The 17185-nt window shown below is 46.3% G+C and overlaps 1 protein-coding gene across 2 annotated transcripts in view; it reads left to right on the top strand.

Annotated features, from left to right (window-relative positions):
• The window catches only part of Gsap (gamma-secretase activating protein), a 107811-nt gene that overhangs the window by 70012 nt on the left and 20614 nt on the right, over positions 1–17185 (top strand). For both annotated transcript variants that reach the window (XM_085836462.1, XM_085836461.1), the window contains 5 exons: positions 1039–1092; positions 11224–11352; positions 11878–11936; positions 12540–12571; positions 14297–14358. In XM_085836462.1, the coding sequence (XP_085692588.1) occupies positions 1039–1092; positions 11224–11352; positions 11878–11936; positions 12540–12571; positions 14297–14358 (336 nt within the window). The remainder of the gene's footprint in view (positions 1–1038; positions 1093–11223; positions 11353–11877; positions 11937–12539; positions 12572–14296; positions 14359–17185) is intronic.

Below are 17185 nucleotides of genomic sequence, written 5' to 3'. Positions count from 1 at the left end.
GAGAGGCAGAGGCAGGTGGATCTCTGTAAGTTAGAGGTTAGCCTGATCTACAGAGTGAATTCCAGGACACAGCCAGGGCTACACAGAGAAATCGTTTCAAAAAAAAGAAAAGAAAAAAAATAACGACCAAGAAAGAAAACAAAAAACAAAAACCTAAAACAAAACAAAACTCCAAATCCCCCCAAAACCAAAAACCAAAACTATTAGCCAAACAAACTAACAAAGCAAAAAACAAACAAAAAAACCAAACACAAAAAACAAAAAAAACCAAACAAAACCAGAATATTTAATTTTCCAAAGCAAGAGACACACTCTTCTATTATTTTTGTACTAGGAAGTTATTTAAAGTAGAGGTCATCACACAGGAAGTGTTGTAACCCCGAATTACTGATACTAGAGAGACTTCAGTGTTGTACAGTCTGCCTCTGCGTTCCCGCCAGAGGCTCCCATCCTCCTTTGCCCCCAGCGGCAAGCATGATATGCAGACAGCTGGTTTCTGTGCTGCATCCTCCTGCAGCAGCCCCTCCTCCTCCCCAGAACGTCACTGCCTCTGTGTCTCCAAAAACCAACACCCAACACTCCTCCTGATAACTCTCCAGGTGCCTGTCCTTGAGACCTTAGAGAAATAACAAGCTCAAGGGAGATCATGGAAAAAGTAGAAGGTAAATTGAGACAGTTACGACTGGCCATAAAATTAGTCCTTGAACAGACACCCATTAACCCCCCTCCCGCTTCAGTACTTTTCCACCCTCTACTCCCCTTTCCTGTGAATATTCACACTATTCCTATACTGTATATAAACCCAATGTTTTCTGGACTCAGGGTTGCTTGCCAGCATTCATGCAGTGAGTGCTAGGTGGGCGAAATGAGTTCGAACGTGAAAATAAGAGACTCTTTTGCGACTTCACAGCAGACTTCACAATTCTTGGGCTCGTCTGGGTTTCCTGTGAACTTAGGGCACAACAGAAGCTGGCTATCCTCTATCTATGCAGAAGGCCTGCGCATGGGTGTGATTGCATTTATGTTTTCCTGTCCTAGGAAATTCCCGGAATAAAGCTTGTGACAGAGGAACTCCCATTGCCTCTTATGAAGGTGAGTCCCGCTCAAAGAGGGTGAAGCACTCATGTTGAGAAGACCTCTGCTGCCCCATATATTACTGTGGTTTCAAAAGGTATTGCAGCCTGGCAGAGAAAGATGGGGCCTTGGGGGAGATCAGCTTGCCTGAGAGTCCTTCTGAAGAGCCTGAGTAATCAATCACTAATGTGATGTTATATAACACCTTAGGACTGTTTGAGAAGGGAGGGTTTTGAAGATATAGAATTGCCATGGATCATCCACCAATACTTGCCACAAAGCCTCTTACTGAAGGAGCTCTTGGAACATGTCTTTAGCAAGGCTGGAATTCATTGTTGCTTGATTTGTAGTCCTTCCTTCAAACACACACACACACACACACTTATACATACACACATATACACACATTCACACACATGTGAACATATACATATACACATACATGCATGCACATACACATATACACATATGCACCATACACACACATACACACATAGACATACACACACACACATACCCATACACACAGAGACACACATACCCTGTCCCCAAACACACACACACACACACACACACACACACACACACACACACACACAAAATTTCTACTTATAAAATCTTTAAGTAAACTGGACTGGGATTTCTTGTTTCTCTCAGAGCAGCTTCTCCATCCCTCAAAAGTGAGGTGGTGGCTTGCTGTATGGCCTGCCTCCAGCTCTTTCCTGTCACAAGGGGCTTTGTGTCTGTCTGCAATCTTCTGGTTTCAGGATGCAGAGGGAGGGTAGGAGTGGAGAGAGGTGAGTATAAAAGACTATGCTCCTAGTTAAAAGTGTGTGTGGGGGGGGGTTGTTAGCGCAGCTCCCTTCAGCTCCTTTGCTGGGTTTGGCATTGCTTCTAGTAATTACAGCCTGGCCTAGCCTGTGAAGTCTCAGTTTCTGGCATCAGCGGCCACTGCCCCTTGTGCTGAGACCTTTTATTTATGTTTCAGTCTTTTAGATCCTTGGCACTGCGCTGACAGTTGGGGAGGACCAGTTTTAAGGTCCCCGTCGTGTACTGAGGCAAGAGAGAACAGATGGAGGCTGACTTGGTGGCTCTTCTTTGGGTCCTAAGAGGCCTTTGAAAACAGACTGTCCAACTGTCCAGAAGCAAGTGTAGAGTCAGCAAACCCTCCTGATGCAGGAGGATGACAGGGAAGGTCACGCTTTATAGGCGGCGATAGGGACAATCACATGCTATATTATGCTAATGAACACTCCTTCTCACTAGTACTCCCCACAACCCACCTAGGGCTTCTTTTCTTTGTTCTGTTTTGATGCTGGGTTTGAACTTGGGTCCTTGACAGGCCCCTGATTTGCTGGGTTTCTGGCATCTATTGCCACCATGACTGGTCAGAAGAAAGTTAACCCACAGTTCTGTAGTGTCTGTCCACTTTCGTTGCCTCTGTCATAGCTATGCACATTTGATTTAGTACTTATGGTAATCTAGAAACTTTTGATGAAATGTAAATTTGTCAACACGTTTCGTGTTGTTACATGAAGTAATGAACTGTAATGATTCTCCTGAATTGCCATGTCATTTATTTGATCAATCTTCTGGTTTTGAGCAGAAGACACTATACAAACATTTTCTGGGAAAATAACTTGGTAGTAAGGTGGTTGCCTCACATATGTGAGATCATGGGTGGAATCCCTAGTAATACACTCTTTTCTTTTATCCAGTAAAGATAATATTTCATTTTTGTATATTCTTATACATATAGTTTTTCTATTGGTTTATCCCTCTAAGGTTCAAGGTTGAGTATGTCTTATGGTAAAACACTATGAAATTTTTTTATAGCTTTGATTTCTTCTTCTAAACTAATATTCAATAAAAGTTGTGGTAATCTACATGGTCAAAAAGATATAGGGGGCCGAAGAAATGACTCTGGGGTCAAGAGCACTGCTGCTCTTCCGAAGGACCCAGTTTTGTCCCCAGGCCCCATACCACGTGGCTCACAGTGACCTTTGACTCCGTTCCAGGGGATCCCACACCCTCTTCTGGCCTCCATTAGCACCCACATATGTGTGCCGTGCACACAGAGAGATGCACATACATATACATAAATCTAAAAACAAAAGGATTTAGGAGTTTATTGCAACCTTATCAAGATTGTGTGTTGTCATTTTAAAAGTAGAAGGGTAAGAAGAAAGTTCTTTTTGTCTTTTGTCCTAATTGGCTTACTTACTGACGACTTAGTAAGTGTCCTCTGACTACACCTCCTCTCTCCTGGCCAAGTCAAGGAAGGGAGGACAATGTGAGATGGAACAGCCCCTCCCGCTGTGACACATGCTCAGTCTAGGGTTGTAGTCCAGGTGTGTCCCCTCAGATTCAGATGCTGAAGTCCTGATCCCTGGTGTGATGGCTTTAGGAGGGGACAACTACAGCCTTATGATTTGTATTGGTCATTATTGTTTTTTAAAATAATGAAACCAAGCTCAATGCTTTCTACCTTATGATGTCACAAGGAAGACAGGACGGTGTCCCAATGTTCGTCATTTACAAGCCATTAGTTGATGGTGCCTCATAGGAACTGAGTGGACCATGACTTGGGGACATGTTGAGGCAAGCACACCTGCTCTTTTAAGAAAATCATCACCTAAAGGCAAAAAGCTTCCTCTCTTTGTAAATGGTTTACCAAATAATCTTAAAAATAATATAAAAAACATGTCTTGGGGAGGGAGCTAGAGAGATGGCTCAGAGGTTAAAAGCCTTGCTGTTTTTTTTTTTTTGAGGACCTGGGTTCAGTCCCAGTTCTTACATGGTGTTTCACAACTGTCTGTAACTCCAGTTCTAAGGATCTGCCACCATCTTCTGGTCTCTACAGGTAACAGGCATGCATGCGGAACACATACACCTATATACCTGCAGGCAAACATGCTGATACGTTTTAAAAAAAATTTTAAAAGCTCTATTTGTTTAAAAAAATTACCATACGGGACAAGGACGATGCTTTAAGGAAATGTTGTCAAGATTGACTTTCCTCAGGAGGGCTTTGATCCTTAGTAAACTATGGGCTGCCCAGGGGAAGCAGCAACTTGCGTAAAAGGCTAAAAATAGCTCCTAATTTTATAGTGAGAAGAGAAACCACGAAAACTATTTAACCACAGGAAACCAAAGAGGGAAACTATAGCTTACTCAAATATATGGGTAAAGAAGAGACTCTGCTTCGAGCAGAGGACTGGGCAGTTTTACCAAAGTTCTCTCTGTCTCTGTCTATGTCTCCCTTTCTCTGTCTCTCTCTTTTCCCTCTCTCCCTCCTCCCCCCACTTCCTCTGTCTCTCCTTCCTCAGCCTCCCAAGGGCTGAGATTCCAAGTGGGCACCACATGCCTGGCTCAAAATCAGACGTTGTTAATTTATTTAATCACGTGTTCAGCGATTACTGAGTACCTGACCTGGAGACTGGGAAGGCCAGGAAGGCGGGACTCCCTCCTGCTTAGGGCATGAGCTGTGACTCCTGCAGTCTTTCAGGTACAGGGCTACTGAGCAGCTGGGAAGACGTTGTCTGCCACTTCCTGAGCATCTGGGTGGAGGGTGCTGGCCACCTGGGCTGTTTACCCAGACTTTGCTTGTACTTCTTCATTCAACATGTTGGGAAGCTGCTTTAACTAGACAGGGCAAGAAGCACAAAAGGCACTAACTCCCCAGTGCGGACAGATACCATTGTTTGCTGGCAATCTGAAATACTGGCTTATCCACAATGTAACAGCTCCCTGCTCTCAGATTTAGAGTTCTTGCTCTGGGAAAAGGAAGCACTGTTCCAAGCTGGGTCTGGGGGTGGGGGTGGGGGTGGGGGTGGTGTTATGATTTTCTAAAGTTTGGATTGCCTATGTGTCCTGGGAGAGTGAGTTAGTTACCGTGAGAGTTCCATTAATGTCGTGAACATAATTTTATGATACCACGAAGCAGCATGATTTATCATTCATAGAGCCTCGGAGCAGTGAGCTAATTCCTGCCATTTTTGAAGAGGGTGGATAGCCAGACTCCCTACCTACTAGCTGTAAATCTGAGAACCAGACCCAGCTAGAAAATTATTTTTATTCCTTTCTTATCAGTTGCTCTGAGCTTCAAGAAAGCTAAATGTGAGGTAGACGGCCATAATTATAGATTACATTTAAAATCGTCCAGCCTATAAAAAAAAAAAAATCAGAATGGCTGATACAACTTCCTAGTTGGGTCAGGGAAGTGGACTTTTTGCCGGATCCTGGAGCAGGAGGAAGCTTAGTTATATCCTGAGACTTGAATAAGATAGCTGTGTGCTTACAGCTCTCTCAGCGTTCAGCCTCAGGAATTTCAGTTGTCTGCCACTTGTGGGGATGCTCCCACATAACACTCTTAGATGCTGCCTTTCGAACTTCTGTCCACAAAGACATTTGCTATTGCACTTTATATATGGTAGACATGACGCACACAATGCTGGGTTTCTCTGGAGAGCAAGCAGAAGTGGGTCCCAAGATTCGAGTCACTTAAGATCCTAGGAAGACTGACATGTTAGCCCTGCTCTTTGTCCTACACAGAGAGTAAAGGGGTCTCTCAGACTGGGCCTCCTCCCCAAGATGCTGATTAATCAACAGAGTGTCTTTGAGACACTCTGATGATGAGAGGCAGATGTTTATTGCTGGCAGTGACTTGCAGATGAGCCAGTACCACAGGCTCATTTTGTTCTGTTTCTGGATCAAATTGTAAAGGGGAAGGTTCCTTAATGTAGCTGGTCCTTTTGTGTAATTGATAGTTGTGATTGGTTGTGTGTGGTGACTGCTTTACAGCATCTTCAGAGACAAAGGGAGGTGATTTTTGAAGAAGAGATGGGAATAATTTTCTTCCTTCCAAAGTTAAAAAGTTGAAACTCCCCTTTGTGCAGGGGGAAAATGCTATCTGACCATTCCTCGAGTTTCTGATTGCTTCTTAAGCCAGACCCCCAAGGACTAGCTAAGCTTATTGATACTTTGTCCACAAAGATCTTTAGTATATTTTTAAAGGCTTATTTAATTCATGTGTATCTCTGTGTGCCTGTATGTTTGTATGTACAGTAGATGCCTGCAGGTGCCTGTAGAGACCCCTTGGATTCCTGGGGCTGGAGCAGTATCGAGTTGTCCCCTGTGGGGGCTGAACCCACGTGTTCTGTAAGACAAGCAAATTGCTGGGACATCTCTTTAGTCCTCATTTTCTGTATTTTTAAAAGAACACTGGGAGCTAGCCATGGTAGTGTGTACCTTGAATCCCAGCACTCAGGAGGCAGAACTCTGAGCTTGAGGTCAACCTGGTCAACAAAGTGAGTTTCAGGCTAGTCAGGGCTGCATAGAGAGAGTCTCAAAATAAACAAAAGGCTCCACTTTTCCAGTAGCTGGTGAGTGTGTCTTAAGAAGTGTGGCTCTCATTTTGCATTGTCCTTCATGGGGACAGTATTTGGAGCTCTCTCAACTCCCCTTTAGTCAAGTGTCAGTTGAGTGCCCTGGCCACATCCCAAACCACGAGCTGCGGTGCTGAGCTGGGCTGATTGGGTGGGGATGCACACATTCTACTCTCTTTTCCTTCTCCGTCAAAGGTGCAGCATCTAACATTTTTTAAAAAAGTAAAATAAAAATAAAATAAACCCTGCTTTTATTCTCTGAGCCAATGAGCACTTAGACTCTGGGGTTCCTCGCAGAATGGCATTCTCTAACTCGTCTCCTATCTCTACCGACTCACAAGTCTGCACACATAGTCTTTATCGGCCTTTGGTGTCGTGGGCTGCCTGCAGTCCCAGGACAGGCTCAGGCCATGTTTTCAACTGTGAGCCATGATCCACGAGGGTCAACCCAGGAACCTGAAAAACTCAAGAGGCTTCAGACCCCCCTGAAAACCCTTAACTCCAAGCAGATGGCATGGTTTCTAACGGCTGATGAGGCTGGCAAACACAAGCTGGGGGCCGCTGTCCAGTGCAGACAACAAAGGGCTATTCATCTTCTCTCTCAGCTCTCCAAGGCTAAGCCAAAGCCACGGTCTGCATTCTGGCCTTGCAGCTTTGTTCACTCACCAAGCCTCCCATTGAACATACTGTCTTCATCCTTCTTTCTGTTCTACTTCCCTGGGCTGTGTGTTTTTCAGTCTCCCAAACAGGCCTTTCGATCTGCAGTCATCTCTGAATGTGGGCAGATTAAACATTGTGTTGCCAATCGTCTGCTGAGGTGTTTGCCAGCAGTAAGAGAACATGGAGGTTATAACAGATCAGCAGACTCCAGAAATCCTCTCCGCTCAAATGGGAAAGGTCATGGGATCTTTGATTAACACTATTTCTTACTAAGTTTTAATTTTTGTTTTGTTTAAAATACAGCTCTGTCTTCTGCTGTGTGACTTTTCTTGGATAGATATGGGCAAATGTCTGCTCATTTCAGATGGGGCATCTAAAGAAATAATTCTACCTAAGTATAGCTTGGTGAACCAATGTGCTTATTGGACCACCTATAAGCACTTGGGTGAGAAGTCATTTACTGGTGCATGGGTAATTCCCCAGGCAGCTGTGTCAATGGGGCTTCCTGGATGAGTCTTTTCTTTCTCAGCAACTGCTTAATTATGCATAATTATAATTAATTACACAACCCGGGAAGAGCTTCCCTCAGCCTTGCGTGGTCTAGTACAAGGTATATAATCAATGCCCCCAGGAATATTCTGTGCCCGTGCACTCTATCTCACCTGGGCATGCTAGTGCCTGCCTTTGAGGGTGCTCATGGGCCTGCTCACAACTTTTTCTGTTATTCTTGGTTGACTCAAGACTATGATAAAAAAACAGCTTTAAAATTGCATTCATTCATTCATTCATTCATTCATTCATATATGCGAGTTTGTCTGTGTGGGTGTGCAGGTACACAAGGGCTTGTGGGAGTTGATCTTCTCTCTCCACCCTGTGTGTCTCTGAGATATAACTCAGGTCAGCAGGCTAACCTACTGAGCCATCTTACTGCCCTCCCCCAAGTGTTTTTAAATAAAGAGAAAGATTTTTAAAAAAAGAAGGAGGAGGAGGAGGAAGTGGAGGAGGAGGAGGAGGAGGAGGAGGAGGAGAAGAAGAAGAAGAGGAAGAAGAAGAAAGAAAGAAACAAAGAAAGAAAGAAGAAAGGAGGAGGAGGAGGAGGAGGGGGAGGGGGAGGAGGAGGAGGAGGAGGAGGGGGAGGAGGAGGAGGAGGAGAAAAGAGGAAGAATATTGGTCCTAAAGGCAAGATTGAGGTAAATCATCCAAGGTGGATTGCTGTGGCAAAGCAGGCATGCCCATAACCAAACTGACCAGTAGATGGCACCACAACACCGACTAGTTTTCTGATTTGGGCACTTGGATTTCATGACCAGATGGAGGAAAATAGAAAGGCTGTGGAGAGAAGACCGCAGGATTGGCCTGATGATCATGATGTGACGGCGACAACGAAGAATAAGAATAATTATTGTTTAAATTATTGCTATTATAAAAATACAAACTAGGGAGAAGGAATAAGTAAGATAGGTTTACTATAAAGAAAGAAAAGATAAGGAGTGGGGCCTGATCCCAGCATTCTCACCTGCCCTCTGCCCTGGAAATACAGCTCAGTTATTAAAGATCCAAGATTTTTCCATCTCTGAGAGAAGGGGCCTTGCCTGTGTAGGCCTTTCTTTCAGGTTACTAAATAAAAGTACACAATATCACATAACTTGATTTATTGAGACTCCAAAATCTATGTCAAGCCATTGTTGTCCTTTCAACAACAGCACACCAGCCACATTTTGTTTAATATTAGAGCATTTGTATGTGAGTGTGATTGAAGTGGATTTTAAGTTCTCACTTATTTTTAACTTCCTTTTCCCCCCCTCCTTTTAAATTTACCATTCAAAGAATTTCATACATGCATTGCCCTAGTTAAGTTTTGCACTGTGATCAATACAATACTCTGGCTGAAAGCCACCTGGGAGAAAAGCATGCTGTTATAGCAAGCACAGTTGTAGTGAGCATACAGTTATAGCAAACACACAGTTAAGGCCCATCATGATGGGTCATGGCAGGAACTCAAAGCAGGAACCTGGAGGCAGGAACTGAAGCAGAGGCTACAGAGGAACTGTATTTACTGGCAGGCTCCCACCCCCACCCCCACCCCTGCTTTCTCAGTCTGCTTTCTTCTGGGCCCCCAGACCACCTGCCCAGAGACTGCAGCACTCACAGTAGCCTGGGCCCTCCCATGCCAATCCTCAATCAAGAAAATGCCCACAGGCTGCCAGTAGCCAGTGTGGTGAGGGCAGATTCTTAACTGAGGCTCCATCTTCTTAGGTGACTCTCCCTTGGGTCACTTTGACAAAAACAACAAACAAACAAACAACCGAAAATCAGAAAGTAACCAGCCTGTTCAAGCACACCTGATCAAAGTCACTCCCTCATCTCCACCTCCTCCCCATCCTCCCTCATCTCCACCTCCTCCCCATCCTCCCTCATCTCTACCTCCTCCTCATCCTCCCTCATCTCCACCTCCTCCCCATCCTCAGCCACTGCCCTCCCACTCCATGTGGTTCTTCAAAACTCACTGACTGAATCGTCTCAGTGCTGCCAAATTGTTCATCTGTTGGCCCATTCACAGCAATATGGGCAGCCTCACAGGGGCTGCATCCCTGGAGCAAACAGACACACTCCCTTGCCGAGCCACTAGGGATTGCTGATAGCGCTTATAAGCCCCTCCCTCCTCCATGCTGGGATCTGCTGACTTGGTCTTGTGCAAGTTCTGTGCACACATTCACAGCTGCTATGAGGTCATGTGTGCACAGGCCCTGTCCTGTTTGGAAAACAGAGTTTTACAGTAGTTCTCCACCCCCTCTTGCTCTTTCAGCCTTTCTGTCCCCTCTTCTGGGATGATCCTTGAGTGTTGGGGGTGTGTGTAGATGAGTTAGATGGCTGAGTTCACTGATGAGTACTTTTATCCCTTAGTAGTATGTGTAGCACCTTCTGACACTATGGAAGCTGGCCAGTGCACACAGATGATTTGGTCAGCCAGTAGGAATGACATTTCCAGGTCTGCACTGGCTTGCTTTCTCCATGTTCTGGAGGGTAACCACTAACAAAGGCAACAGCGTCTGTTTTGAGGGGATATATGGGACCCTTTGAGCATAAGCTGTCTTAGTGCATCCTATTAAGACTGTCACCTCAGTAAGCAACAGCTGTTAGGCCAGATGTAGCTAGCCTTGGACAAATATTTATAAATATATTTATCTTGGTAAGACTGTATTATTAAAAACTGCTTGATCTCAGTGAGGCAGGAGAGTACAATGGAGAGAAGACCACTGTTGCCAAGGTGGACATGTAACAGGGCACACATGAGACAGCCTGTGCTACATCAATGGCCTCATAGACCAGGATATAAAGTCCCAGTGCTTCCTATAGTGTTTGCCATTGAGTTCCCAACTCTTCTCCCAGCTCTGGCTTGTTTCCTTCTCTCAGGAAACTGTTTCCACATCTGCGGCTGTCCATGAGCCCCGTTCAGCTTCTTGTTCTAGAACACAGGAAGCTGGAATCCCAGGAAATCTCAGCGCTCACCAGACCCCCATATCTACAGACATCATCATGATATTCTTCAACATTAAATAAACAGTAGTATAGAGTTTTATTATTTCACAAATGGTTATATTCTTCAGTTACTAATAATTCAAAGATTTAAAAGCCAACTAATTCTGTTTCTTGAGAGAATTTAACAATTATTGTGAAATGAGTTTATGTCATCATTTTGATTCCTGGGTTTTGGCAGTGAATAAGCCTAGAAGGGAAGCCAGCCTGTTCCAGTTGTTCTGAGTTATAAGTACATTTCTGATGGGACATAGTGTGGTGACACCACCCAGGCCAGGAGAATCGCTCTCCAGGGAGGAAATGGCTTCCTGCTGAGCCAACCAACTTGGAAGTCCTTAGTTTTGGGAAGTGAATTGTAGTTCTCTGTATTGTAAATGGGAAGAGAAAAGAAGAGAGGCTAGGCTCTCGATTTGCAACTTCTCCTGCGTGTCCCTGTTCTGTGAAAGATGGAGTTGCTTAGAAATGCCAACACCCAAGAGGCATGGAGTGAGGCATGTGGTCCTTGCTGCAGGATGGCAGACAGTGCCTGCTGTTCAAGCTAACGCTTTTTTTTTCTTGTCTCCAGGTCTACTGCTTGAAGGGGTACTGGGCAAAGTTGAACTCCAATCTCGAGTACATTAAGTATACGAAGCCTCACTTGCACTACCACAACAGCGTCGTGAGGAGGGAGTGGCTTAACCTGATCTCTGAAGAGGTGAGCACACAGCTAGCAGTGGAGGCTGGCCCACGGTGGCCACGCAGTCCTCCGACACCGCCCGCATCACCTCACTGACAACCCAGTGGGCAGGGAGGACTGCTCTATACTGTCCATTCTTAGAGGAGGAAATTGGAGTAAGGGAAGGAAGGCACATGTGGTTCATTTATAGTAGAAGAGCAATGAGTGTACACTGTAGTACGTAAATCTACACACATGGCAGAGTGGCATAGAACTAGACACATACTGTGCATATCCACTTCCCGATTTTGATATTGTAGTGCAGCTATATCAGATAGAAGCATTAATGGAGAGAGGATGAAGGGTCCAAGGGACTCCTGTACTACTGTTGCATAGAGTTCTTTGAGAATAAAGTTTAATTTAAAAAAATGTGCTCTCCTTAACATGGAAAATGATATTATTTTTGAACCCTTTAACTAGATTGCTATTTGTTCTTGCTGTTAATAAAAAAAGCTATCCAGGAAAATCTCACCTTCCATTATCCTGACGTGTTCTCACCCCTAGAGAACGGGCAAAAGGAGATCCACAATGTACGTGAGGAACATTCTTGAGAACGCAATGAAGTAAGTATGATCTGGCTATCACGGACCTGGCTGGCTGCCTGTGTGGCCAACTCTCAAGGAACTGCTGTCCTTGGCTTCCTGTAGACCACTGGGTGCTGGAGTGTCTAAAGGGAGACACTTCTGTAGGCACACACCCTATAGTGGACCACTTATGATGGATAAATGGTAAAGTTTTATAAGTGAGTACTGGGAATGAAAGACATAGTGGGTTGATTTGCTTTCATTGTTGGTGGGCTGGGTTGGTGGAACTTGCTCTTATTTTGGAAGCATTTTCTCTGGGTAGATGAGTCATCTCAGAGAACTAAAAGTGCAGGCCTCAGTCCGACCTCTGTTCTGTTTTTAGCCTTCGTTATTTCCAATAACTGAGAGCTGCAATTTTTTCTAAATAATTGCTGTTGTTGGCTCTAAAGGGCTTTGAGATTCGTAATTGCTTAATGTCCCTTTCAGTACACTGATTAAAGTTTTTGAGTTTTCAGGTAGCCAGAGGATGGTTTCTGCATGGTTTTGTGGGGCTTTAAGAGGGGAAACAGCTATGCATGGTGCTGTGGCTTGAAGTTTTTAAAGCGGTGCTTATGTTGTAGATAACACAGAGTTTCTTTGCAGGGTGATTTCTAACATGGAAACGAGGACACTGGGTAAGAAAAGACCCGTGTTAAAGTCGGATATCGGTCGCAACCTTGTTCTTCCTAACCAATGGGTTGGCAAGAAAATCATTCCCAGCAGTACAGTGGAGAGTAATGGATGGCAACAGCTCTTAGTTCACCCTGTCAGGACGACCACATAGCTCGGTTACTGTCTGTCTTAGCACTGGGACCTCCAGGGTCAGCAGCCAAGTATGTTCTTGCTGAAGGAGTCTCTGGATCTTCTCCTCTCACAGCTGATCTAATTAGCATGGCTGCTGGCTGTACCCACAGGGTGTACTTGGCAGGAGCTGCTTTCTCTCCAGCTGTGCTCACACAAGTCTCTGATGGGCCTTCTATTTAGTTCCCATCAGGTCATACCCTGGGTGTGGTCCTAGGGGAGCAAAGATGGGGCATTGGATAAGCAGTATCGTACAGTGGCGTGGACACCTCCTTAGAGTCTAGAGCTAGCTGTCACATGTCAACCATAAGCGCCTGAACATTGTCCTTGGGGCTAGCTTGAGGGGAGAGTATGGACAGAAGGAGCCATTAGAGAATATGTAGTCAGGGTCTAGTGTGTAGGGGACAAGAGGCCTAGGCCAGACCCCTCCCCTTTGTGGAGGGGAGAGGGAGTCTCAGGAGGCTTTCCAAGGCCAGGATTAGCTAAATTAAGTCTTGACAGCAAGGAGGGTTTACTCTGTGATAACTGAGGGATAACAGTGAATATACCCAGGTCCAGGCCTTTGTGATTATGCTTCGTGAAGGTCAGCCTTCATTATGGAAACCGTTTTTATCTACTCCTGTTTTATGGGCTTGGATGTTTTTCATATGTGTGGGGACCCTAATGAAAATTTAATTTGGAAAGGGCATAACAGCGTGATCAACAGCTGTATACACAGCCCAGTGAACCATGAAGGTGATTTATCTCCACGGGGAACTGGCCTCAGCCTGAAGAGGGTGTGTTTACTAGACCATCCTTGCCTGTAGCCAGGGACTATCCCCTACCAGACAGGGTCATCTTCCTGCTGTGGCTGACAGTTGTGGGAGGTTTTCTTGCTGCCTAGGGGATGTTTCAAAGCTCTGTGTGTTGCTAGGCATCTCAAGGATCGTTAAAACTTTTCCTTTCTGTCTTATGCTTTGATTCCCATGAGGAATGTTGTTATTGCCTAAAACTGAACACTGCAAATTAAGGTTGTTAAATGCATATTCTGAGTTCTCCCATCCTAATCCACAGGGTCAATTAAACAGGGTGGAGAAAGTGTTTATCTTGAAGGGCCTTAGGCACCCATGCCTTTTCAAGAGGAAGCATCAGCCTGTGGGTTCTGCCTTCCTACCTGCTCCGGAACCTTAGAGATTCTGAGAGAAGAACCCAGTGGGACAGTTGTTAGGGAAGCTCTGGGGAAGCCCTGCCTGCTAGCCTGCCCCTTCTGTCTTGTTAGGGCTGGATCAGTCAGAGTGGGGAAAGTGACATTTGGTTTAACTGTTTGTCCTTTCAGTCTGATGACTTGTACCCATCAGCACTGTCTGCCCTAGCAGTTGACTGTCCACCAGCTCAGTCGCTTTCATGGGCCACTCACTATGGGCTCAGGAGGTAGAAGGGAGTCACATGGCCATACCCCCAAGGCCTGCCATCCCTATGGCTAGGCCTCTTGAGGATTAAGGGGCTCAAGTCGAGAACTGGCTTGTATGGCTTTAGCCTACTTCCTGAACACAACCCTTCCTTTGACTGTTCAATTTCAGAGCCAAGGTTAATACCTTTCTTACAAGAGGAAGACCGGCACCAGAGGCTGCTTATGGGCTTGGTAAGTAGTCTGTGGGCTTCAGAGTGCTGCCAGGCAGTGGTCCTCAGAGGCAGTAGGAAGGGCAGCTTCATTCTGATGGTATTTTCTGCTAACTATTCACCAGCGGGTGCTGCCAGGACTGTTGGCCTGGGTATCCAGCAGCAAGCAGGACACAGATGGGGCAGAGGAGGCATCAGTCACAGAGATAAACATGCAATCATAACCTGTAATAAAGAACACATGCGTGCTTACATTCTGCAGTTCCAGACACTCGCCCCTGCTTGTAGCTTTTACATGGGTTCTTGGGACCTGACTTCAGGTCTTCAGGCTTACAGGACTTACTTTCACCCACTGAGCCATACCCATCTGGTTTTGTTTTTTTTGGCTATCAAATTGACAAAAAAATTTTGTCCTGAAGTTATGATATTAACAAGGTTCATACATCTGAAAACGTTCAAAGTATTTTGGTGGTATCTTGTGAAAGTATGAGACCTAACCAGTTCCACTTCTGGGAACTGAATCTGACTGAAAAGTTGTGGCTGTAGCAAGCCCATCCCCTCTTCCCCCCTTTACAACGACATTCCTGAATGACAGGACACTATCCCAGTGGCTGACACTCATGCAGACTTGTCTGTCAGATCTGTGTGTGCACACGCATGGACCCGTGTACCTGTGCATATGTGTATGTAGGGCTATTAACAACGGTCAAAGAAACATATGGGAGAAAGAAAAAATATCAACTTTAGTCCTTTTCACAAAATACATCCAGTCATTAAAGCTAGTGTAAAAAGTTTGATAACACATGGAAATTATTACATGGAAAGAAACAGTAGAATACAAATGCAAGTAAGGCGGGGCTAAGATGTTCACACAGGTGAGGAACTTTTACATCCTTTAAGTTTATTTAAATTTTACATTTTATTCTGACTATTTGTTTGAGACAAGAACCATGTCTCAAGTAGCCCCCTTGAGCTCACTGTGTCTGAAGGGACCTGACCCTGAGTTCCTGATCCTCCTGCCTTAGCCTCCCGTGTGCTAGCATTATATGAGGGTTGTGCCAGGCATTAATTTACAGTAACTTACAGGCATTACAGGAAAGTTAAAGAGCACAAAAGTACACAGTGTTTTATAGAAGAAAACTGTTTAAAAAGCCCAATGAACTATCTCACTCAAGAGGCTGAACTGAAACACAGTGGCATTGAAGATTGTTGCTGAGGTCACAGAGACTCCACTAAGGTGGAAGATTTATGCATTCATTGTGCTCCTGTACAGTTCTCAGCAGCTGTCACCACACAGAGGTCTCTTTGGCATTAAAAAAGAAAGAAAGAAAATGTCTTGCTGAGTGGGGCAAGAGAGGGCAGGACTGGGAGAAAAAGGAAGGAAAAGGAAGGAAAGAAGACAGAGGGCAGGGAATGCCAATCACTGAGGGGAGGCTATGGCTCCGAGCAGATACAGAAGCCTGGAGACACAAGAACGAATATTCATTACCTTTGCCTGTGAGGTGGGTGGTGCTGTGCCCCTTCCCAAGCACAGTCTCCCCGTGGAGCACAGTCTTTCCCTGGAGCACAGACTCCACGTGGAGCACAGTCTTTCCCTGGAGCACAGTCTCCCCGTGGAGCACAGTCTTTCCCTGGAGCACAGTCTCCCCGTGGAGCACAGTCTTTCCCTGGAGCACAGACTCCACGTGGAGCACAGTCTTTCCCTGGAGCACAGTCTCCCCGTGGAGCACAGTCTTTCCCTGGAGCACAGACTCCACGTGGAGCACAGTCTTTCCCTGGAGCACAGTCTCCACGTGGAGCACAGTCTTTCCCTGAAGCGCAGGCTCCCCGTGGAGCACAGGCTCTCCTTGGAGGAGCACAGTCTTTCCCTGGGGCACAGTCTTTCCCTGGAGCACAGTCTCCCCGTGGAGCACAGTCTTTCCCTGAAGCGCAGGCTCCCCGTGGAGCACAGTCTTTCCCTGGAGCACAGTCTCCCCGTGGAGCACAGTCTTTCCCTGGAGCACAGACTCCACGTGGAGCACAGTCTTTCCCTGGAGCACAGTCTCCCCGTGGAGCACAGTCTTTCCCTGGAGCACAGACTCCACGTGGAGCACAGTCTTTCCCTGGAGCACAGACTCCACGTGGAGCACAGTCTTTCCCTGGAGCACAGGCTCCCCGTGGAGCACAGTCTTTCCCTGGAGCACAGTCTCCCCGTGGAGCACAGTCTTTCCCTGGAGCACAGGCTCCCCGTGGAGCACAGTCTTTCCCTGGAGCACAGTCTCCCCGTGGAGCACAGTCTTTCCCTGGAGCACAGACTCCCCGTGGAGCACAGTCTTTCCCTGGAGCACAGTCTCCCCGTGGAGCACAGTCTTTCCCTGGAGCACAGACTCCACGTGGAGCACAGTCTTTCCCTGGAGCACAGACTCCCCGTGGAGCACAGTCTTTCCCTGGAGCACAGACTCCACGTGGAGCACAGTCTTTCCCTGAAGCGCAGGCTCCCCGTGGAGCACAGTCTTTCCCTGGAGCACAGTCTCCCCGTGGAGCACAGTCTTTCCCTGGAGCACAGACTCCACGTGGAGCACAGTCTTTCCCTGGAGCACAGACTCCACGTGGAGCACAGTCTTTCCCTGGAGCACAGACTCCCCGTGGAGCACAGTCTTTCCCTGGAGCACAGACTCCACGTGGAGCACAGTCTTTCCCTGGAGCACAGTCTCCCCGTGGAGCACAGTCTTTCCCTGGAGCACAGACTCCACGTGGAGCACAGTCTTTCCCTGGAGCACAGTCTCCCCGTGGAGCACAGTCTTTCCCTGGAGCACAGACTCCACGTGGAGCACAGTCTTTCCCTGGAGCACAGTCTCCCCGTGGAGCAC

Source organism: Mus caroli, unplaced genomic scaffold (assembly GCF_978045245.1).
Source record: "Mus caroli unplaced genomic scaffold, Mus_caroli_1 scaffold_4, whole genome shotgun sequence".
Classification (NCBI taxonomy): Eukaryota; Metazoa; Chordata; class Mammalia; order Rodentia; family Muridae; genus Mus; species Mus caroli.
Note: the sequence above shows the minus strand (reverse complement) of the source record. Positions and strands in the feature narration are given on the sequence as shown.